General features: G+C 44.7%; 1 protein-coding gene across 1 annotated transcript in view; it reads left to right on the forward strand.

Annotated features, from left to right (window-relative positions):
- Positions 1-23,209, forward strand: part of MYBBP1A (MYB binding protein 1a) — a 62,171-nt gene that overhangs the window by 2,199 nt on the left and 36,763 nt on the right. Inside the window, exons 5-23 of the mRNA XM_054847743.1 lie at positions 51-158; positions 1,161-1,351; positions 1,641-1,808; positions 3,144-3,261; positions 5,664-5,953; positions 6,876-6,983; positions 7,587-7,712; positions 8,475-8,678; positions 9,255-9,363; positions 9,763-9,850; positions 10,891-11,042; positions 11,739-11,828; positions 12,493-12,633; positions 13,350-13,514; positions 14,562-14,719; positions 15,505-15,639; positions 16,886-16,997; positions 20,856-20,987; positions 22,829-22,897. Of these exons, the coding sequence (XP_054703718.1) occupies positions 51-158; positions 1,161-1,351; positions 1,641-1,808; positions 3,144-3,261; positions 5,664-5,953; positions 6,876-6,983; positions 7,587-7,712; positions 8,475-8,678; positions 9,255-9,363; positions 9,763-9,850; positions 10,891-11,042; positions 11,739-11,828; positions 12,493-12,633; positions 13,350-13,514; positions 14,562-14,719; positions 15,505-15,639; positions 16,886-16,997; positions 20,856-20,987; positions 22,829-22,897 (2,664 nt within the window). The remainder of the gene's footprint in view (positions 1-50; positions 159-1,160; positions 1,352-1,640; positions 1,809-3,143; positions 3,262-5,663; positions 5,954-6,875; positions 6,984-7,586; positions 7,713-8,474; positions 8,679-9,254; positions 9,364-9,762; positions 9,851-10,890; positions 11,043-11,738; positions 11,829-12,492; positions 12,634-13,349; positions 13,515-14,561; positions 14,720-15,504; positions 15,640-16,885; positions 16,998-20,855; positions 20,988-22,828; positions 22,898-23,209) is intronic.

Genomic DNA, 23,209 nt, shown 5'->3' on the forward strand with positions numbered 1-23,209 from the left:
TTAATCTTTGATATATGTACTCTGGTTTTGGCTTATGTTTTCCTTTCTAGGACCAGAAAGCTCTGCTGGAGAGCATCCAGCTTCTCCAGCAGCTGGCACATCACCAGGCACACCTCAGAGATCTCCCTCGCAAAACTCTTATTGACATCATGTCTGAGGTATAGCCACAGCACGTGGTGGGTGGAAGGAGGGAGGACTTTGCTTTGGGACTGCTTTTTCCTCAGTTTGTTAAAGGGGGATGTGAAAGAGTGAGTTTAAACTGTGGGAGCTGTTTCCTATATTGTCTGTGGGCAGATGCTTTTATTCTGGGAAGGATGCTCTTCTTTAGCGTAATCTGATTTCATCATGCACAAACCTGTAGTCTGGTTTTTCCCAGTTGACTGGTTTGGGTGGTACGTGAGACCCTCTGCTCTTTTGAAGAGAAGTATGCTGAAAACTCTGGACAGCAAACCCTTTTTATGCACCAAGCCTGGGCCTAAGGTTGAATTTTGGGCTGATGTAGGGATATGGAGTATATGGTGAAAGAAGAGAGTTTGTTTATTTCCTTCTTTTTTGTGGATAATATTTGTAGATGTGAAGGCTAACAGTGTTAAATCAAAATTAAATAATATTTTATATGGCAGTGTTCTGTGTCATTTAGTCTTGATGTTAAGTTTAAATGTATTTTGAATCCAATCTTTAAAAAAATACAAATTAAATCAGTTTTTGTGCTTTTCTTATTTTATTGATGAAAACATTGGATCCAATTTTCTCTAAAACCATTGAACACAGTTGTTTACCAGCAAATTCTATTGAAACAAGTAACTTATTTTTGGTAAATGTAATTAAAAGCTAATACAGGAGTATTTCCTCCTCCCTGGGCTGAACGGCTGTACAGACAGGAGCAGGCAGACAGCAAGAGAACAATCGCAGCTGGAGTCAGTTGACCAGAATTGCTATCTGATGACAATGTATTGTCCTGCTCCACATGGTTAAGTACCTGGGGACTGTATGGCAGTACTGGACACATCCATTATTTATTTTTGGTTGTGTCACCATAAAGACTATTTCTAAAAGTGTCCAGAACACTGCAAGTTTTTAGTAAAATGCCCTAAAATACCAATATTTTAATATAATACACAGCATGTTTCTCATATGCTGTCACCTTTGTTCCTGTCTAGGTTCCTGAAACTGTGTTTGAGGAAGTCCTGTTTGGCATCTTGCGAAGTGATCTCGCTTCAGCCTTCACGTCTCCGGAGAACCTGCACCTTTTGCTTGTGGGCATACAGAAATTCCCAAGTGTTCTGAAACCTAAAAATCTGAAGAAGCTGTTTGGCTCACCTACTGTTGTAAATGAGGAAAATATCCCCAGGTAACTTCTTAAATAAGGAGTGTTAAATGCAGTATTCTCGGTCTCTTGGCTAGCAGCAAGAGAAATGTGGCTTTCATTCTGATACCTGCCTGTATTTGCTACTGCAGGTGCTGTTAAGGGTTAGGCGCTAACTGTTATGCAGGTTTCTAAATTAATAGCTCTGTTGTTTCTCCCAAGAGGCACAGCCTGCTCTGCTCAGGAAATGTTCTGTGTCCTTCAGCAGGATGAATTTGGCCTTCAGCAGTCCCCTTTCAGGCCAGATCTCACATTATGTTTTTTCTTCTTCTAGACTTGTAGAGCTTCTGCAAAGTGCTGCCAAGTCTGAGAAGAAGGACAAGAAATTGCCCAGTGTAGTGTTTGATTTGCTACAAGTTTCGCTGAAGGAAGGTGTCTTTGAACTGTTCTGGAAAGAAGGTGTGGAGAATGGGCTGTTGAAGGAGAAATCGGGACCTGTGAGGTTTGTTTTAAGATACATTGTTTGTTGTTTTCTGTATTACCCTCCTGTTTCTTGCCCCAGTCTTTCTGCTGCCCTGTGGTAGGATGGAGAATGTGGTTTCTCATGAACAAGGTGAGAACACTTGCTTTTGATTATTTAGGTATTCATGAGAAATTTTATAGGGAACCTAAATCCATGAGTTAGTAAGATTTCTCTTAGAATTGTGACGTATAACAAATTTGAGGTTAAATTTAACTAGGATGGCACATAAAGGTGATGGACCTCGTTGGGCATAAAGGTGTCTTAAATCTGTAGCATGCTCCTACAAGACTTGGCAGAGGAGCTGTACTGTTCCTTTCTAAGTGGTTGAGAGGGAGAGTCGTTTGGCTTTGCTTGTGTGGTTTAAGAGGCACAGCTCTTTGTGTGGACAAACCCTAGTTCTGTAATTTGTGTCTAGTACTGCTGGACTTGTGCTTTGTGGGATGGACCGAATGAAAATGCCTGGCTATGTTTGGATTCTGACATGGTCTGTGTTTTTAAGTAGAATATGGCTGTGGCCATCCTAGTGGTAGCTATTTCAGCTCTTTTTCCAAGTCTAATACTGGATCTTTGTAGGACTATTTAAGTTGTCTCTTGAGACTCATGCTGTATAAAAATGCTGCAAAATCCAGAATACAAATCTGGGAGTATTTTGGAGGAGCATAACTTAATTTGGACCATACCAAGGAAGTTTGTTGCCAGGTTTAAATCTTTCTTAGATCAAGAGTTTAAAGTTGTAGAGGTGCACCTATGAAAAATTGTCTTAGCGTATTACATGAGTAGTGAAAGAAAACCATTTTCTAAGCCTGAGCAGTTTAAGTCTTGTTTTTATTTTTACTTGGCTTGGGTAAGTATGAAAATACCCTTTGTACGCTCAAAAGTGTTGCTTTTTTAAGCCTGATTTCCTGCAGAAATGAGGCTAGTGCTGTCTGTCTAATAAGTCTTGAACCCATTGGACAAATCTGATCAAATTTGACAGCAAGTTGTTGTCAAAACGAAGTAAATTTGCATAGTCAAAAACTAAGTAAGTTTTATTAGGCCCGTAGAAATAAAGATCTGGGGAGAAGAGATCCAGAAAACGGATTGAGGAAGGAACTGCTGGTGAGGACTTATCTGTTTCTAGACAGCGGAGGACCTGCTATGGGGAGAGATTTTATGAGCTATGCTAGTCAGAAGAAGAGCTTTGGGCAGTAGGATTTTTGAACACAGGATCCATTAATTTTTGACTTCTGCCTTCCTGCGTGCTCCGTGTAGCCTGCCCCACCACTTCTTATCCTTGTGTGTAGCTTGGTTTTGAGAATCTTTTCTTCCACTCAGTTACATGTGCTACCGGTTGCTGGGCAGCGCTCTCCCCTTGTTGTCTCTGGATCAGCTACAGATGGTTCTCAAAGGGAAGGTGATGCAGAACTATGGAGAACACGTGGTAACCACTCAGGTAGGTCTTCTGAAAGTACTCGTGCTCATGGCTAAAGACCCCCTCCTGAGCAGAAGTCCTCTCTGCCCCCCTTTCTAATTTTACATTGTCTTGTATAAAAAAGATTTATGTAATTTTAGACCTTGGACTCTTACTAAAAGCAAGGTTATTGTATGGCTGCTGGTTGCAGTGGGCTGATTATAGACTGTGTTTAATTGTCATTGCCTATTTGTGTATTTCCGTCAGACTTATTTTAAGGGTTTTGAAACTGTTCAGCACTGACCCACCTGCTTTCATTGGTGTTGCTGAGAAAGCTCTGGCGTTGCTTTCATTGATGTTGCTGAGAAAGCTCTGATGAATGGGGGGAGCAGAGGGAGGGCAGCCCTCAGCACATTGACAATGTCCTATGTCATCCTTTGACAGTCCTTTTGATTTTGTGTGTCCAGAAGCTCCTTTTTGTCTGTCATTGTGCTGGGTGTTGCACGAATATTTGAAGGCAAAGACAAAAAGGGACAACTCATGCTTTTGTTTACGTTAGTGCTTGTTTCAATAAGCACATCTGAGGTTTAAGTGCAAATTTTATTTGGGAATTGGATTTTGGAACTCCTCTTCCCCCTTCCCTCCCAGGAGGCAAGCAAACAACACAGCCCTGCAATAAAGGGAGGAAGAATAAAAGGGGAATACTGAGAAAAACAGGCTTTGGCCTATCTTTATGTGGTAACATAATCCTAAGCCTCCTCATGTGGGCCCAAAAGTCATTGCCATCTCTTGGGAGGAATAGGACTTTGCAGCTTTTCTGTTCTGGTATCAAAGCAGGAATAGATGGGTGGGTTTGCTCTGAAATAATACTTACCGTGGAGCCTGCCTGTACGGACCAGCTTTCTCCAGGATTTATCCACTGACTTAGTTGTTCTCCCACTTCTTGCTTTTTTATGCTTGTTGCCCAGTGAATTTAGGCTGTGTTCTTCCATCTGCCTCAAAACATTTGTTAATTTAATTCCTGTCTGAAATGTACAGATCCACTGAAGACAATGATTGACTAAATGGAAAGAGAAACCCCTAATATTGTTGGTGATGAGGAAGTAGAAAAGATCTTAGTTTGAATTTGTTGTTGGTTTTGTGGGTTTGTTTTGTTATGTTCCTTGTCATCTGTTGTTTGTTTTGGAAAGCAAATACTCTTATCTTGTAATTTCTTATGGGATTCTGGTGGTTGTTGGAGGTGGAACTAGGCAAAGCTTGAGTCTGATATTTACTGACAGTTATCTTCCTGAATCCACTTTTTTTTCAACAGGGGAGCAAATGTGCTTTATTTGCTTTTGTTGGGAGATGACTGATGAAATCCCTGTTGTGAGTTATTAGCCTGTTTACAGCAGTCTCTCCTGGAGTTTTTCTCCCAGCTTTCATACTGATGCACAAGTATTGAGTTCTCCAACAGTGGAAGCAGCAGCTTGCTAAGTTGTGTTTTGTGTGATAATTGGATGCATTTGTAGTTAATTATGAATTTATAGCCCCTTTATTTAAAAGAACAGTATTCCCTAGACTTTTATTATTGTTTCTGCTTCTGCCAGGTCACTGTGTTGATCATGATGCTATACCAAACAGGTTGTTTTACTAATTTACGAAAGTTGCATTGCATTTTTTGGAATGAGGTCACAGTTCGCCTCCTTCAGGGTTTCTCCAGTTATGCTTTTGGTTTTTTCCAGAACAAATGAGCGGGATTGAACACTGTGGGCTATGAAAGAACATAAGGAAATGGGATGTGTGGTGAGATGGGACATGTCCTGGTGGTCTGCACGCTGCTGGATAGCATTCCAAGGCCAGCAGCCTGCCAGCTGTATGCCTTGCCGATCAGTGGCAGGACTAAGGATAGGGCTTAGCACAAAACAGCAATGTTTTTTAGGTTAAACATGTTAACTCCCCCTCCTTTCAGAATGCCTCAACACTTCTGAGACACCAGGGAGAGGAGGTGGGATTTATTCTACCCACTGTGGGTCAGCAAGCTCCAGGGCTGCTAGATGAGACCAGGATTGATGTGGAGGAGTTTCTAAATCGAGGGAAAGTCTAAGGCAGATGATGTGAGAAACATCCTGGGTTTTCACTCCAAATAAGAGCGGTTCAGCCTAGGAGCTTAGCTGAACTGGGCAGCATGTGGTCCAGCCCACTGAAGCCAGACTGTTTGCGCAAGTCCAAGTTAAAGGGTTGAAATTAGTACGTGAAATTAGGTTCTGTGGTTGCTTACAGTGGTTGCTTCTATGTGAGGAAGACCATGAGGTGAAACTGATGACCTGCTGTATGCCTAATGACAAGTGTTCAGGTACATGACTTTAATTTACTTGCTGCAGTCAAATCTGTGAAGTGATTAGTACTATAAAGACACTCAGACTCAATGTGAGGTTCCTGACCTGTTTGACCATGTTTTTCAGCTTCCAGACCGATTTAAGTTTGCTCCAGAGATGGAAACATATATAGATGAATTTCTGAGCAGCTGTGATGACCCGGAAAGGCAGCTGGCAGTGCTGATCGGCTTCTCTACTCTCACCAATCAAGGCAATCCAGTGTTGTCCAGCTCTTCCAGGGTAGTCAGACACCTGCAGCCGGTGGCATTGCAAAAATACGTTGACTGGCTCAAAGACATGTTCCTCAGGCCTGACTTGGACTGTTGTTTAGACTTCTCGAGTAACCGACAAAAACACAACCAGGACAATGTAAACATGTGAGTGTATAGGTGGTGTGCCTTCCTCTTCTCTTTCTGTTTTGTGGTTAGAGTGTGTGAAGTCTGGTTTGGACAGCCAGTATTTGCTGGTTCCCTTGCCATGAGTTGACAATTATTGCTTGTTCTGTTTCCCCTGTCCCTGAAGGTTTAGCCCCAGCATCCGACTCTTTTGCTGGGACAAAATTCAGTTCTGCAAATAGGAGCAAACATGGTGAGAACCAGCCTGCCTGACCAAAGCAGACCGGATGACCGAAGAAACCTTTTCTCTTGTTTTTCTAGCCCTGATAACTGCTTTGGCAAAAATTTCCAGTGGCTTCCTTTTTCACTACAGACTCTCAAGCCTTTGTAGGAATTGCGCATCCCTTTTATCTGACTATTAAACTGGCCTGAGCGCTCTCATCTCCTTGGCCCACAGCAAAGCATGTCTCAAAAGTAGCCTGTAAATACTGATATCCTTGATAGGCATTTGTAGCAATTTCTAGCTAGGGAAGCTTCCTAAGAGAAAGTTCTATCCTCCTTGGTGCTGCTGCTCGCTGAATACCCACAACTTGGTGCTGTGGGTACTGGGTTACTTGCGGGAGCCTCTTCCAAAGAAGATGTAAGCTGTTAAAACAGTATGTCTATGCGTTACTTGTGCACCTCTAACCTCACTCTGCTGACTACTGCAATTCTTGAAGTGCTTTTTGCTAAACTGCAGTACCTCAGTGGGGTAAACAGACTGTTACGCACAGTAAAAAGCAAACTTGGGAAGATTAGATCTTTTCTTAGGTGCTTGTTGCTTTCTTGCTACATAACTTTGCCATCTTTAGTGTAAAGCCTCTGAATGTCTGAAAGTCACCTCTTGCTGCAGTGGGTTGTGTGGTTTGTGTTTATTTCGGGAAAGTGTTCAAACTACTGATTGTGTCCACTTCCTTATTGAAAGAGCACAACACAAGATTGCTCGATTAAGAAAATGGATCATCCACCGACTTGCTAACATCATTGAAAGTCCAGTGAAAAAAGAAGAGAGCCTTGTGATGAACATTTCCAGGTGAGAATGATTTAAAGACTTAGTGCTACATGTGCTTGGAATAATTGTGTTTAGCTTTATAGCAGTAATTGCGTAAGCTGTCCCCATGCCACTAGGGAAATTCAGTAGTGGAAATGTTCCATAACATAAATCATTTAGGAGACCAGGTTCCATTTTCAAAATACCTTCTGCAAACTTGGACAACCTCTTGTCATAAGTAGTTCAGGTGCTTAAAATCACCTTAGTCCCATTTGTTTTCAATAAATTTTAGGTTCCTGGTTACCTAAACTGCTTGAAGATATTACTTGTAATCTTTGCATCAGATCTTAATAAATATTTATCTGTCAGTTTAAAAGTCTTGGAGAATATAACCCAAATCTGACAGTCTGAGTATTGTATTGTGTGGCCTCAAGTGTTGGCACTTCACTTTTGTGAAGTCCTGAGCATCCTTCTCTCTTCCTTACCCTGTGTACTGTGAGGAAAGGGTCTTCTTGTAAATAGTGAGTTTTTCCACTGCTTGGACATCCTTGAATAAAAATGTGGTGAGTTTGCACACATGGGCTGGTTTTGCTTTGTTATAACCAAGCTGGCTTTTAATTTTGTTCTTGTTTCTGTCCATTCTAGGTTTTGCTTCTTCCATGCTTTCTTTGAGGCTAAGAAAAAGACTTCCCAAATATGTGAGGCGAATGTCCTTCCATCAGAGCCCCTAGATGAACAGGCTCATTCAGTGGCAGAAAACTACTTCTTTGGGTAAGGATTTTGCTTGCATGCTTTAAGCTTGGAAATTTCTCTTTTCTCCTGAGGATCAGCCTGTGAATGGCAGGGCAAGAGGTTTGGGATTGTGAGCTGCTATTGGAGCATTTATTTTGACTCCAGGACTAGGGAATGGCTTTTTTTAAGGAGGTCCTAGATAGATTTCCCAAAGATCCTTAAGTTTTGTCCAATAAGAAAATAATTCTGCATGGCAAACCTGCTGAGAATGTGTGTGATGATCAGGTAGGTATAGAGTTGAGCTCAGACTGCATTTTCTCCTGAGATTTCCGTTGCCACTGTTGCAAGCTAGAAGTGGAAGGACCCAAGAGAGAGGTGGTGGGGTTGTGTTGGTTGCTGTTGGCTTTCTGTCCACTGTGCGTGCGAGCTGCTGATGGCTCCACAGTCCTCCCTATACTAAGGGAGATGGAGTTGGTGATCATAGGTGCTTTTAGGTGATTGTCAAAGCTGGTCCTCCAACCTCAGTAGAGGGAAAGCAGAGGACATAGAATGGGAAGCAACTAAGAATAATTGTCAGTGTCCTTGGGGGCATCAAATGTGCTTGGGGACACCAAGCCAATGAGCTACACGTTACTGTGCTTGGATACGTGCCTGGGTTGAAATTCAGGCCCTGTGAATCTTGGTTGCAATGAGTGACCAGAGCTCGGATGAGAGTGGTCTACTGGTGGGCGTTATTTGGGAATGTGTGAGAAGGCCATCTGGTTCCTCTGACAGTAACATGCTAGCTGTTTTTCTTTGCAGGTTACTTCAGACTTTAAACAGCTTGACTGTTTTGGGGGATACAGCAAAAGCTGCAGCCTTGAGGGAGAAGCACATCCATGGTGTGACCGCAGATGGGAAGCTGTGGATCTTTCTTCTTGTTGAATACGCCAACAAGCTGCTTTCCAGTGAGCATGTCAAAGCTGTGAAGCCTTTTACCAAGGGACAGAGGGATGCCTGGGAGAGGTGAGATTGGGCCAATAAAAGAGAAATTGTATTCTTTCATCCTGCTACTGTTGATCTGGCCGCTGTAACAGGGCTGTTTCTTCCCTTTGAGTATCTTGCACCTGTGGCTGGGTTTCGGGATGCCTTTCTGTTTCTCATCACCCCGTTCCTTTGTTCCTGTTCCTTCTGCTTGTTAACTATGTGTAGGTGGCCATGTCCTTTTCTATTTTTGCTCTTAATCCCTGTCCCAACCATGACTATAACTCTGCTAATCTTTTCCTCTAATAATGCCTGTACTAACTTCTCAGTGACTCTTTCCTGGTGCTCTTTTCTGAGCCTGATTTCCCATAAGGGCCTGTGCCTCGGCTGTAGTATTAGGAATCTAGCCTGTGCCCAAGCGCAGAGGTTTTTATAAGCCACACAAGGTGAGATGCTATTGTTGGGTTAAGATTGTATACTACATGTATGTCCGAGTTCAGTAAATTAAATGTTATGTACAGAAAAAGATAGTATAGATTTGGTCATGTTTTTAGTCTGATGGTAAGAGAGGATTTGCTGTTGTAATTGTGAAAGACTCCAAAGGGTTTCTTTCTTCAGAACACTCCAGGCTGTGAAGAATCTGCAGAAGAAGGAAAATAAATCAGACAGTGCCAAAGTCATCACTTTCCAGCAACTTCTGCTTTTAATGGCCATTCATCTTTTCAAGGTAAGATCTCTGAAGCATATTTGAGTGTAAAATGGGCTGATAGCTGGGTGTTAGAACACTGAGCTGGATAGTTTCTTTGTGTTCAGAGGTCCAGTCTTTCACAGCCTCGAGCTTCTAGAAATGAGCAATTGGCAGCTAATAAACTGTGATTCTTGCACTGACTGTAGGCAACTTACAGGGGCAAAGCTTGGCCTGAGCATTAGTTTTGCCCTTGATTTGCTGCTGAGTGGAGCAATTTTGACTTAGATTCATATTTTCTTCTGCAAAGGGGTTGTAGTAGCTGATCTTAATATCTCTACCTATTTAGAGAGCTCCTTAGATTTGGGGCATATTCCTTCTGTTGCTCTTGGTAGTGGGGAATTCAGAGAAGGTGTTTACTTTTTGCTTGTGATCAAACAGAATCCATCTGAAACAATGGATGTTCTGAGTGACCTTCTGAGCTGCACAGAGAAGGCATTCAGCAAAGAACCTAAGAAGAAAAAGACTGGTGAGTCCTTCGTACAGAAAGAAATGGAGTGGGATTGTTAACGGTCTGTCAAAAGACAGAAGATGTCAATTCTGCATGAGTGAAGCACTCTGACTGTATCGCTTCTGGCTAGATGCACTTATCCCCAGGAGAATCCACTCTCCTCCATTCTCTTTCCTTGGCTTTCTAAATCTCTTGCCTCTTCCTCCAGCTCTCCATCCACATCCTCAGTGTGTTGCGTTCCTGCCCGCCTCTTAAAGGATAGCTGGCCATTGCTCAGATGAGCAGCATCCGAGGGAGTTCACTCTCTTTGAGTCCTTGTTCAGTGCTGGCCAAGAGCTTGACTGAAGTGGTGGTATCTCTCTGCCAAGCAAAGCTGTGGGCTCTCCTAATGGCTGGCAGGCCTGAAACTTGCTCCTTTCAGAGCTCAAGTTCTGGGCAAACTAAATGTGTCCTGTGTGTAGATACTGCCTGTTTGCTGATTTAGGCTAGTGCTCATTTAGGGTCTGCAGAGCTAGGTTTGTAACTCGACCAGGAAAGAGTCTGGCTTGGTCTTTTGACTTCCTCTCTAACTATGGCGGTCTTGTTCTCCTTAAATCTCTGTGTAAATTTGAGGGTACTGTGAAAATAAAAGCTGTAATTCTATGGTGGCTTGGTTGTATGTACAGCAGGACTCCCAAACTTTTGGACTAATGGCCCAGTTTTAAATCTCAGCACTTTTCATGGTCTGCTGTGACTCATGATTTCATTGGGCATGATTTGCAGAACTGCTAATCTAAGTAATGATTTAATGAATAGTAGGTTTTGTTCCCTGGTAAGGCTTTACAGTGGCCTAAAGACAATTTCAAGCATGTTTCTCCCTGCAGCTAGTAGCCTTCCAATGCAGTTACAATCTTTAGCTTCATACTTGATTATTTCTGCTCTTGTTGCTGAATGAGTACTTCTAATAATCAACTAGAAGGATGGTCTTCTTTTCCCTGGTGAATTTTTCTGCTGTCTGTTATTAATGCGCCAGCGCAGTGATTTTTTTTCCCTTCCTGTTATTGATTGTTCCTGTGCAGACAATGCAGAGCCAGGATGGGTTGAGGTGATGGTGGAAATCCTTCTCTCCCTCCTTGCTCAGCCCAGCCTACTCATACGTCGGATTTCCAAGAGTGTGTTTGTACGGATATGCCCTAATCTGACCAAGAGGGGCTTGCAGCTGATCCTGGATGTAAGTGAGGCACTAGCAGGGCATTGTACTGTTTGCACATCTTTTTCCTAACAGATATACAAGCATGTCTCTATTTTGTGATTAAATAAAAGCCTCCTTGATTTAGAAAATGTTTGACACTATGAGCTCCTGAATTTTAAATGTAGCTTACAGAGAGGTTTGTTTGTTTGTTTTGTTTTATGGGAGCCTGCGATCTGCTAACTTTAAACTGTATTCTTTGGTAGTTTTAGGCTGAAGAAATTCCAGGGTCAGTTTACATGGTACATTTTATACGTGAATGTAAATGGTAACAACTACTTTTTTCTAGAAAGGCTAAGCATAGAGGTGCTAAAAATAAGTGAGACTGAAAATCTGAATTGGTCATACCACTGGGTAAGGTGGTGTCTTCTGAAAGAGTAGTATGTGGATTGCAAAGATGAGCTGTCAGGTACTTTATATGGATGAACCTAATACTTCATTTGTAACAAATCAAAATATGTGATGTCACCAACCTCTTCAGTTTTCTCCACCTTTTTTGTTTCTTATAGAAAGAACTCAGCATATTACCAAACGTGGTATTATAAGCCAGAAAGTTGAATGCCCTTACTTACTATTTTGTTATTCAACTGGCTTACCGTGCTGAAATTCCTGTCTGTTGTACACAAGAAATGCATCCAAACAAAACACCGAAAAAATGCAAGTCCCTCTTTTTTGCAGGTTCTTGACCCATACCAAGAGCAAAATGAAGAAAGTGCTGTTGTTGTGATGGAAGAATCAGACAAAAAGATCAAATCTGCACAGCACACGGTAATTGATGTGCCATTGCCAGTGGCAAATAGTCTTCAGACCTTCACTGTTCAAAAAATAATGTTTCTCCTGATCTGTGGTAATAGACGTAATTGCATTTCTCTATCTTGAGTAAAATGGCTGTTGCTCTGTTAAGATTTCTTCTAAAAAGTGCAACACACAAATGGCTTGTTGGAAGTGCATGTTTATTAATCTCTTGGCCTTAAAGGAAAATGCCGTTGCAGGTATGGCTGTTTGAATAGATGCCTTCCTGAGAACAAATGACTGCATCTTGCAATTAGCACAGGCCTCTCTTTTGCAGCCACAGACTGAATCGTTGCTGTGATGCACAGCCATCTGAATTCAAGATGCCGAGTTCTAAGAACTGCAGAGATTGGAGTCACAAAGCATTACAAGCATTAGCAGAAAGGAGAATCAGATGGGGGCTGTTACTTCAGATGTTCCTTGGAAGCCTCTTTTTGAGACTCATTTAATATGACAGAGAAGTCTGTATTATGTTCTGCTTTTAGCTGTTATGAAGACCTGGTATCTTGTTGTCTGAGGGCTGGAAGCAAGGCAGTGGGGTGAGGGGAGGCTTGAGTTTTTATTTGGAACAGTGACACACCAGAGAATTGAGTAGGGCCTGAAGAACGGTGAGGTCAGGAGATGAACTTTTCTTCCTCAGGACAAGGAAGGAAGCGAGGACTCCTCGGATGAAGGCGACACTGAGGAAGAGAACGACAGTGGAGATGAGGAAAAGGATGAAGAAGTTGATGATGATTTTCGCAGTCAGCTGATGAATGTTCTCCAAGCAGGGAATGCATTGGTATGTTTTCACTGCTTACCTTGATACAGATACCAGGAGGTTTGGGGTGGTGAACGATTATCTAACATCCTCATCCTGTCTGAGCCCATGCAGCGATAACCCTGGCAGTCATCTTTGTATGGCGTTTGAAGCAGGAAGTCAGGATCTTCAAAGCAAGCTCTGGGAATAAGTTGCTTGTTCTTTTATTTGTTGTTAGTGTGTCTTGAGAGCTTTGGCTTGTCCAGTCTAGTCTGATAGAGCTTGTATTCCTGCCTGTAATAAACGAGATTGATGTGAACTGAAGCCCTGAGGTCCAGTTACATGGTGCCTGTGTTGACTGGCCTGTGTGGAGGAGTGTGATCCCTGTAGGCCACTCTGGAGACTTCTTGTAGCAGCGCTGAGCATGGTTTCATGATTCCTGTAAAGGCTATGGACATAATAACATATTAACCTTTTACTGAAGGAGCAACAGCACAGAGGGAGTCAGTGTCAAAACCTCAGCCTCTTCCCTCTCCTGATCCTCTAGCTCTGTATGTTAGTTCTGTGCAGCCAGGATTACCTGATAGGAAGTAAGAGCTAGATTTCTCATGCGTCTGAGCATTTGTTTTTCCTCCCCATGTGCTATTCTGGGTCTAGAGGTAGCTACATCCCTCCTGTGAGTCTGATCTTGGCTGTGGTTCTATTCCCACTGTCTGAAATATGTGAAATGACATGTTTTTGCATTCTGAAAACAAAAGGGAGGAGATGAGAGTGATGAAGAGCTGGATGATGAAGCTATGATGGCTCTTGACAAGAACATCTCAGCCCTTTTTGCGGAGCAGCAGAAACGAATCCAGGCAAAGAAGGATGAGAAAGACAGGATGCGGAAGGAGAAGATCCTGAGGAGGGATTTCAAGATTAAGGTGGGAGATACGTGCTTCATGTGAAGACTTCTGGCTTACTAGCACGTTAGTTGTAGCCTACTGCATGCTGTGAGCTACCTAACACTAAACAGCTTGGACATTCCTGTATGCTATAAGCTCCTGGTGGTTGGGACTGGATTGTTCTGGCTTTGTACAGCACCTGGCACAGCAAGATCATAGTCAGTGATTGGGGGCTTCACATGCCTACTTCAAAACAAACAGGACTGTGCTATCAAAAAGTGAACTGCAGTTTCCATTTGCTGATCTGAAATTGTTCAGTTTATTAGATCCTTACCCACGCCTGCCATTTTCTGTAAACTGGGCAAGCTTGATGTGCCTTAGTGTGACATGCATAAAAGCCCTCTGGTAACTTTGCAATGTAAGCTGGTTTTTTTGGCTTGTTATGCTAATAAGACCAAGAGGATTATGGTTAACACCCCCTGGTTATTTGTAGCTGTAATACTGACTTCAGGCCACCTGGTGTCAGCATGGACTGTCCAGGATATTCGGGCATCCAGGGACAGCTCCAGCCACTCACGTACAGAAACATCTGGTGTCAGGTTAGCCAAGATGAAGGCTGAATGGTGTAGCGAGCCGTTGGCTTTACTGTGTTTTCATTCTGATGCTGTGCTGTAAGAGGCTGACTTTATGCTTAATGCAGTCTCTGGAAATCAGAGGGGCTTGCAGGGCTGAGAGCTATCAGTCCATGGTGCTAACAGAGATCTGCGCCAAGTTGTAGTGACTGCAGGTCTGGCCAAGTGGCAGTGATTCTCAGAACTGCTGTTTCTAAATGGCATCACTGCACAAAATAGGCTGAAGTCAGTAGAAAGTCTTTAATTTTCAGTTTCAAATTTTTAGTTTTCCATCTCTCATGCCCTAGCAGTACAAACGATAACAGAAGAGGTACAGATCTCAGTTGCAAATAGTTTCCTTCAGCCTCCTCCAGCTGCTATGTAGCCCTCTCCAGTCTGACAGAGCTGCTCTGGGTAGATCCATCATGTTTCCCTGTCTGCATTAGTTCTGGTGTCAGTAACTCTGTGTTTGCAGGTGCTGGATCTGATTGAAGTGTTCCTGACTAAGCAATCAGAGAACCCTTTGGTGTTTGACATCATTGAGCCCCTGCTTCGGGTGATTGAACAATGCATGAGCTCAGACTCTGACAAGCAGGAGGTTGATTTCCTCCAGAAAACAGCCAATATTTTCAAGTAAGTGTCCTTAGTCCTCCAGATAATAGGCAATGTCTTTTGATAGACACCAGGGGTGTTGATTGAATCCCCGAAGAACACACACACACACAATGCTTAGTCATAACCTGCAGGAAAGAAATTAGGATCTAGGTTTTCTAGTCTAAGGGACTTCAAGTACCAAACCTGTCTGCAGGTGGAAACCTTAAGAACAAACATTGATATTGCAGGCACTGTGCCATGTCACTGAGTATCTCCACAGGCCTCTGACCCCTGAGTCAGACCATGCAACAGGTCCCTAGGCTTACAGAGTCACTGCTGTGGCTGGAACGAAACTCCCAACATGTTATTACTGAGACAGGCAGAGTGCAAATTCTGTCTGTTCACACTCAGAAGTGAGACATGATACAGGCTAGCCACGGACGTAATGCACGGTGTGTGACATGAGGTGTCTGCTGTACACCGCTCCCTGATGTCCCCAGCACTGCTGTAAAGCATTTTCAGTGCTGCTCTCTACCCCCTGTTAAGAAGCAGTCTGCAGAAACGGGGTTTGAGGCAGAGAATCCCCTTTGTGGGAGCTCTGGAGGAAGGTTAACTGGCACCTAAATAGGTGCTTGGAGGCAAAGAGCAGTATGTTTCCTCACCCCTCTTGCCACAGCAATGACTGCCTCTTCTGCGGCCCGCAGCTCGCACTGGTTTTGTTCATGTGTTGCCCTGAGCCCAGTGATAAGGGTTCACAGCCATCTGTTTCGCAGAGCTCTTTCTGTAGGTAATGGCTTTGGGGTTTGTTTTTAATGCTCTTTCAGGAACTCGTTGTGCCGAATGAAGCAGTACTGCAAGAGAGTGGATGCCCTGCAAGAAGATTTGCATGCGTTTGTGGAGAGGCTTGTGAAGAAAGCCTGCAAGCACACTGACTCTTCAGTGGCTCTCTATTATTTCAGGTGAGTGTTAAAAAGGAGTGTCTACTCGGTGCTGTGACCATGGCTGGCCTGTAAGCAGGCATAATGTTGCATGTTAAAATGGTTCGGAGAAGCGAGAGATTCGATGAAGGCTGGTTGCCAGCATCTGTGTCTTAGATGAGGACATCCTGGGGTCTGAAGCATTTTCAAACAGATGCCTGTATTTTGGTGATCATCTTCTGTGGGCTCTGTTTTACAGAAATAGTCTAGTACAGTTTTGCTGATAGTGATGGGAAGCACTTCCTTGAGGCTTCGTTAGGAAGTAATGAATTGTGTGTGATTCAGTGTGGGGATGAGTGTGATTTATAGTCCATCTGAAATGATCATTCTGCAAATACTCTGGTTTCTTGTGTCAACAATGACATGATGAGGACAATAATGATTATGGGTCCTGACTGGTGTTTCCTCCTTTGCCACTGAATACAGGTGAATTAGGATAAGCCATTTTGTATTTGTTAGGAAACAGGAGCAATCTCACTGTTTCCTGGTGTAAATGGGAGTGCCGTTTACCAGTAGGTGCTCTCGTGACTTGCAGGCAATTTCAAGAAGGCTTTTATACTCCGTCTGGTATTTCTCAACACAACCGTGTGCACAGTGGGTACCATGTTGTGTGGTCAACCCAGTGCCATCGGGCAGCGTTGGCTCCGCAGCACGCCTGGCCCGTCGCTGTGCAGGAACCGTGGTACTTCCTGGCAATGCGGGGCTGGCCGTGCGTGCTGTGTGGCTCCCTGACAGCCTCCTGGCAGTCCTGTGTGCAGCCGCGTCCGGTTAATACAACATTTCTGAAAAGCAGCAGACTGTCTGCGCGCTCTCTCGGTTGATGTGCCCGAGTTCTCCAGGCACACAGCAGCCTGGGCTGAGGGGCTGCACTGCAGCGCTGGCTGAGCTGTGCGGGCTCTGAAATCCTGGGTGAATGCAGGAGTCCTTGAGCAGTGCTGGTCAGAACTGATAGCAAGCAGCATGAACTTGAGGGAACCAGGCTGGTGGGGGGGATGTCTGTGACTGCAGTGACAGATAATGAGATGATGCAGCCTCCTAAGATTTATTTGTCTTTAGATCTGGCAAGAGTGGGTTAGACTGAGAGAAGGGGCCCTCCTGGACTCTTTAATGCTCCTTGGTACAAAATGAGCTGCCTGCATCACATAGCTTCTGCTTTCGGGTGGCTTTGCAGTGGTACCACAACACTGTGGTAATTGCTATGTTCTCCCCTTTTCCTTTTCTTTTTAAGTGCCTCCTTATACCTGCTCAAAGTGTTGAGAGGAAACACGCCCGATAAGTCATCAGCTCCTCCTGCCCCTCTGCCAGAGAAACAGAGCACCGCCATCCCTCAGGCTGGCCAGGTAAGACAGCAGGCTGCTCTTGAGGCAGTGTTTTTTGCGAGTAAAGTTGCATTACCCCATTTTGCTGAGTGGGCCTTGCTTATTCAGTCTCGCTCTTCGTGCTGCCTGCAGATACCTGTCTACGTGACTTCTTTTCCGTAAAGCTGTCACATTCCCCATCCCCTTCTGGCCCTCATCCTCCTGCTTGCCCATAGCCACCAGGGGCTGCTGATGTACAGTAGATCCAGGTTAATTGCCTAAGAAGCCTGATGTGTATTTATGCTGCTCTTCTGGCTGATTTGCTGTTTTCTCCATTAACCTCTTGGCAGTCACTCTCAGTTATATTAGAATCATAGAATCATAGAATAGTTAGGGTTGGAAGGGACCTCAAAGATCATCTAGTTCTAACCCCCCTGCCATGGGCAGGGACGCCCTCCACTAGACCACATTGCCCAAAGCCCCATCCAGCCTGGTCTTAAACACTGCCAGGGATGGGGCCTCCACAGCCTCTCTGGGCAACCTGTTCCAGTGCCTCACCACTCTAACAGTAAAGAATTTCTTTCTAATATCTAATCTAAATCGACCCTCCTTCAGCTTGAACCCATTACCCCTTGTCCTGTCACTACACTCCCTGACAAACAGTCCCTCACGATCTTTCCTGTAGGCCCCTTCAGGTACTGGTCAGCCGCAATTAGATCTCCCTGGAGCCGCCTTTTCTCCAGGCTGAACAACCCCAACTCTCTCAGCCTGTCCTCATAGGAGAGGTGCTCCAGCCCTCCGATCAGCTTCGTGGCCTCCTCTGGACTCTCTCCAACAGCTCGATGTCTTTCTTGTACTGGGGCCCCCAGAGCTGGACGCAGTACTGCAGGTGGGGTCTCACCAGAGCGGAGTAGAGGGGCAGGATCACCTCCCTCGACCTGCTGGTCACGCCTCTTTTGATGCAGCCCAGGACACGGTTGGCTTTCTGGGCTGCAAGCGCACACTGCCGGCTCACGTTGAGCTTCTCATCAATCGATACCCCCAAGTCCTTCTCCTCGGGGCTGCTTTCAATCCATTCCTTGCCCAGCCTATAGTCGTGCCTGGGATTGTGCCGACCCATGTGCAGGACCTTGCGCTTGGCCTTGTTGAACTTCATGAGGTTTGCACGGGCCCACCTCTCCAGCCTGTCAAGATCCTTCTGGATGGCATCCCTTCCCTCCAGCGTGTCGACCACACCACGTAGCTTGGTGTCGTCGGCGAACTTGCTGAGGGTGCACTCGATCCCGCTGTCCATGTTGCCAACAAAGATGTTGAACAGTGCCGGTCCCAGTACCGACCCCTGAGGAACGCCACTCGTCACCGTTCTCCACTTGGACATTGAGCTGTTGACCACAACTCTTTGAGTGCGACCATCCAGCCAATTCCTTATCCACCAAGTGGTCCATCCATCAAATCCATGTCTCTCCAATTTAGAGACAAGGATGTCGTGCAGGACAGTGTCAAATGCCTTGCACAAGTCCAGGTAGATGGCGTCAGTTGCCCTTCCCTTATCCATGGAGGCTGTAACCCCATCACAGAAGGCCACCAAATTTGTCAGGCACGATTTGCCCTTAGTGAAGCCGTGTTGGCTGTCACCAGTCACCTCCTTATTTTCCATGTGCCTGAGCATAGTCTCCAGGAGGGTCTGGTCCATGATCTTGCCAGGCATGGAGGTGAGACTGACCAGCCTGTAGTTCCCTGGGTCTTCCTTTTTACCCTTCTTAAAAATGGGGGTTATGTTTCCCCTTTTCCAGTCAGCGGGAACTTCACCAGGCTGCCAGGACTTCTGAAATATGATGGAGAGTGGCCTGGCCACTTCATCAGCCAGTTCCCTCAAGACCCACGGATGCTTCTCATCAGGTCCCATGGACTTGTGCACCTTGTGCAGTTGTTTTCTGGGAGGGTGCTGAGGAGCAGGGAGGCACAGGACAGTGGTGGATGAGTGACCACCTATCCCTCTGAGGTTTGGGCTGAGTTATCAGGGTGAAGACAGTGTGGAGCAGCCCTGATTTCAGTGGTAGTTGTTTGCAGGGGGACTCTTCATCTAGTTGTGCTATGGATGTCTGTTATTCGGGGAGCCTTACTGTCTGGTTCCCTTTCACCTGCTATCTGTGCTGAATTTCACAGGTCTCTGAATTTGGCAACCCTGTATATTGGGCAGCCTGGTCCAGTCACCTCCACTAGAAACCTAGCAAGTAGTGTTTCACCAGCTAGCCTGATACTTGCCTCTGAACCTCTGAAATTGTGTACAGGAATTAGTGTCTTAATCCTGTTGACATTTTGTGGGGGAAGAAAATAAACAGGGCTATCTTATGACAAGCGAGGACCTGGAGGTTACAAACATTGAGATATATTAGCAGCTGAAGACATAGCCAATGTTTCTAAGGCTTAGTGAGAGACTGAGAGTGTTAATCAAGCAGCTCTTGTTCTGTGCTGGGCCTTTCTGGAAAGAAAAACACAGTGAGAGATTTGTGGAGAATATAAACAACGTACTTGACGTTGAGGCTAGATGCTTCACAGCATCCTTGTGCAGCTTCACAGGGAAGGCTGTTATTCCTGCGGGAACAGAGCTGTGGTCTTGACCAGCCAAGGACGCAGCCAGCAGCTGAAGTGAGTTGCCAGTTTGAGGGAAGTGACACAGTTCAGTTTGTGTGATGCTGCCGATGCTGACATTGTGTTGAGGCCGGGAAGGTTTTGTAGTGGGGAACCAGAGACAAAGGTGCGGTGTGTTTCCAGTGAGCATAATCTGGAGCTTTTCAGTAAGCAGCAAAATGGAACTAGAGCAGACCCTACGATGTGGTGGCCAAATTTATGGAAAAGCCTGTTACTACAGAAGAAATTTTTTACAGTAAACATCTGCATGGGAGGAGGAATCATTTTTTTCCCTGCAGATGTGTAAGTCAAGTGTTAAGTATAGACACTTTGCTAGGAAATGGAGGTCACGTGTATTTCAAGATCCATCTCCCCGGTTCCACTCTAGCCTGCGTTCAGCTGCAGTAACACTGTGAGTTCGACCTGAGAACAGGACACAACATTAACATGGCTTTAACTTCCTACATTGCCATGGAAAAATTGCTTGGGCAGAGGTTCATGAAAGGCCCATACACTATTGTGAAGATCACAGCTTTGACCTCCTCAGCCTTACGTTTTCTTTCTCCCCAGAGATGTGCTTCCCTGGCAGTATGAGAACAGTCAGGAGTGTCAGGATGTGATGCTCCACACTTGGCTATTCATTCGCCCCTGGGATGTTAGTTTAGATCCACATGGCCTGTGCAGGTTTCGGCTGGCTGCTGCACGTCTGGGTTTCGTGTTCCCCACCAGAGGGGGATGTTAGAGCATTTACACAGTTCTGGGATTGCTGGATCCCTGATCAGAGCTAGGGTTCGTCTGCTGGGTACCGAGAAATCCTGGACATAGCTGCTAAGTGGATGTAGATCTAGATGCCTACATACACTAATATCTACAGATTCAGATAGCTCTACAGCTGAGAACACCATGTGCACAGCTGCTGCAGGATGGTCTTTGAGTGCTCTGTGAACCTAATATGTTAGACCTGCACACAACCCTAGAAGTACAGCCCCCACACGACATGCAGTGTATGTAGTCTTACTAGAAAGCTGTGCTGCCCTTCACTAATGTGGTCATACGGCTATCAGTACTTGAGAGAGCAAGTTTGGGGCCCACTTTGTTCTTTCTTCATGGTTGAGTGTTGTATCTCATAGGTCTGTATCGTATAAACGACCCAAGAGTATCTAGTTGCTGGAAAAATCTGTGTGAACTGGTTGAAATGAATTACTTCATTGCTAGTAATTCATCCTTGTGTTTCACTGGAAAAAATTTTGTTCTCCTTTCTCCCTGTAGCTTTTGAGCACAGGTTGTTTGGATGTGGAGAGGGTGACTGCAATATATCATCAAGCGCTGACACAATTCCTGACTAAACGGAATAGTGCCCTTACAAGCTCCATGTTCCATGATCTCTTCAAACGCTTCCCGGTAAGTGTTGCTGACTGCGTGGTATGTTGTCTTCTGGTGGCACCAAAGTACAGTTGTAATTCTGGGGAAAGTAGGGAGAGAAACTTCCCTACTTTATTGCAGGCTTTTAAAACTGCTGTAAGGTTTCCTAGGATCTTCACCTGCTCAGACTCTTAATACTGTATGTTTTGATAGCTACATTGCAGCAGGCCAGGATCTCATTTGTGGTTTGGATTGGGATACTGCATGGAGAACACAGATGAACAGAAGGTTGCCCTTTAAAGCATAGCCTAAGAAGGTCTAATTTTTAACCAGTATTGAAGATGTGGATGAGCAAGGTTTGCACAAAGGCAGAAGAGGCCAGCTTGTTTAAACAGCCAGTGTAGCTCCTGTCTGGCTTTGCTCTGACTGCTTGCTCAGTTTCTCAGTTTTCTTCCAAGAAGGCTCTAGAGCGTAGAGTCTAATTGGAATGTAATCTGCAAGCTGGATGTTCACAGTGCCAGTGTCTGAAATGTTTGAGGTATTTCCTGCAAACTTGACCTATGCCTGTAGCTGGTCTCCACTATGAGGACAGACAGTTTTTAAGAAACAAGCCTTGTATCTGAATGTCATACAGTTCTTCAGGGTTTTTTAAGTCAGAATGAGGTAGAGACAGTAGCCAGAAATCCTTTCTCTAGGGCTTCAACCTTTTAGCATTGATGCCTGACAGGAGGGTGGGAGGAGACATAGGTTTGTGTAACTGGGGGAAGATGCTTTCCAACTCTGAGGGAATCTATTCAGGAGAGAGTTTTTTTGCATATCAGGTTCCTTAGCACACGAGCCCACGATGGCACCTACGTGAGTTAGTGAAATAGGGGGAGGAGAAGGGTTGTGTGCTGCCCACATGGACAGCAAGCTTAAGATCCCATCTGCAGGTTTCTCGAGCCTGTGGATTCCACATGACTTTTTCTTGCAGAAACGTCTTTTAAAATCTTTAAGCTCATCCCTTTTAGGTAATCACAAAGGTAATAATAAACACAGATACCAGATACTGGCCTGCTTAAAGCTGGGCTTTGCCCACTTGCTAGAGCTATCTGTTCTTTTAGTAGTCGTCGTCCTAGTGTGGTTGGAATAACCATCTGCACAAGATGTCAGTGAACTGTGCAGCAAACTGCTGTCCATGCTTTGCCAGGGCCATACCTTCCAGTGCCTGACAGAAGACATTAGAGGTTTGCCTGTAAAGAATTTGCAATGCAGATGCTTTCTCATTTCTTGTGCCCCTCAATTTGGAAGTATTTTGCCTATAAACATAGAAATTGGTGGATTAGGCCAGAACAGAGGTTGATCAAGCTTTGCTGACAATTACACCTCTAGAAAGGTCATTTTGATCAAGACTCATTGCAAGGGACAACTTTAAGATAACCTGTCTCCAGGGAGGCTTACCTCCTCACGCAGTTGTTTCTGGTTCCTTTAGCATGTGGGTTCACATCTTTTCCCAAGCTCTGACATTTCCAGTCTAACTCAGCATGTTTTCCTTTGCCTCTGAGACTGTTCCTCTGCACGAAGTGAACTGCCTGCATAAAGTATCAGGCAGATGCAGACTTAAATCAAGAACCGGGCAGAACACAGGAGGTGAAATCTTTGTCTGATTTTTCCAAGTTAAGAGTTTTGCTGCTGATTTCGTTGTGATCAAGATTTCACTCAGGGCTGGTGTGAGCAAAGCTGTTAATTTTCAAATAAGCTGTTGCTGATCTGTGAGCACTTTTCTTTCTTGTGGCGTTTTCTTCTTACTTGAGAAGCTGTGTAAAATATAGACTGTTTTGCTTGAAAAACAAACCTGTCAGCAAACCACTAATAAGAGACTGGGTCTTTCTTTGTTACAGATCATGTGTAAACCACTAGCAGATACTCTTGTCAAGTCTATCACAGCAGGAGCCAGGCAACATCAGCAGGTAAGAAGGAAAGCAAACAAACAAAGCTGTATTAAACAGTCAATCGGAGAAGTCGGTTAATCACGGCAGCTCAGATGATGCTTAGTATGCTTATTGCTGCCTTTAGGGCTGCCCAATTTTGAGAAGTGGGCTTCCTGCGGGGAGAGCTTTTGCAAATACTGCCTTACTGCTTCAGGTGTGTGACTAAAGTTGTGGAAGTAGTTTATGTATTCACAGTCACAGGAGTTCTTTGGTGGCATCTCCTTTAAAAACTGCCTGTGGCTTTTGAGGTCGAGGCCTGATTGTTGTAGGGGTTGCCTTCAGTCACTTATT

Source organism: Grus americana, chromosome 19 (assembly GCF_028858705.1).
Source record: "Grus americana isolate bGruAme1 chromosome 19, bGruAme1.mat, whole genome shotgun sequence".
NCBI classification, from domain to species: domain Eukaryota; kingdom Metazoa; phylum Chordata; class Aves; order Gruiformes; family Gruidae; genus Grus; species Grus americana.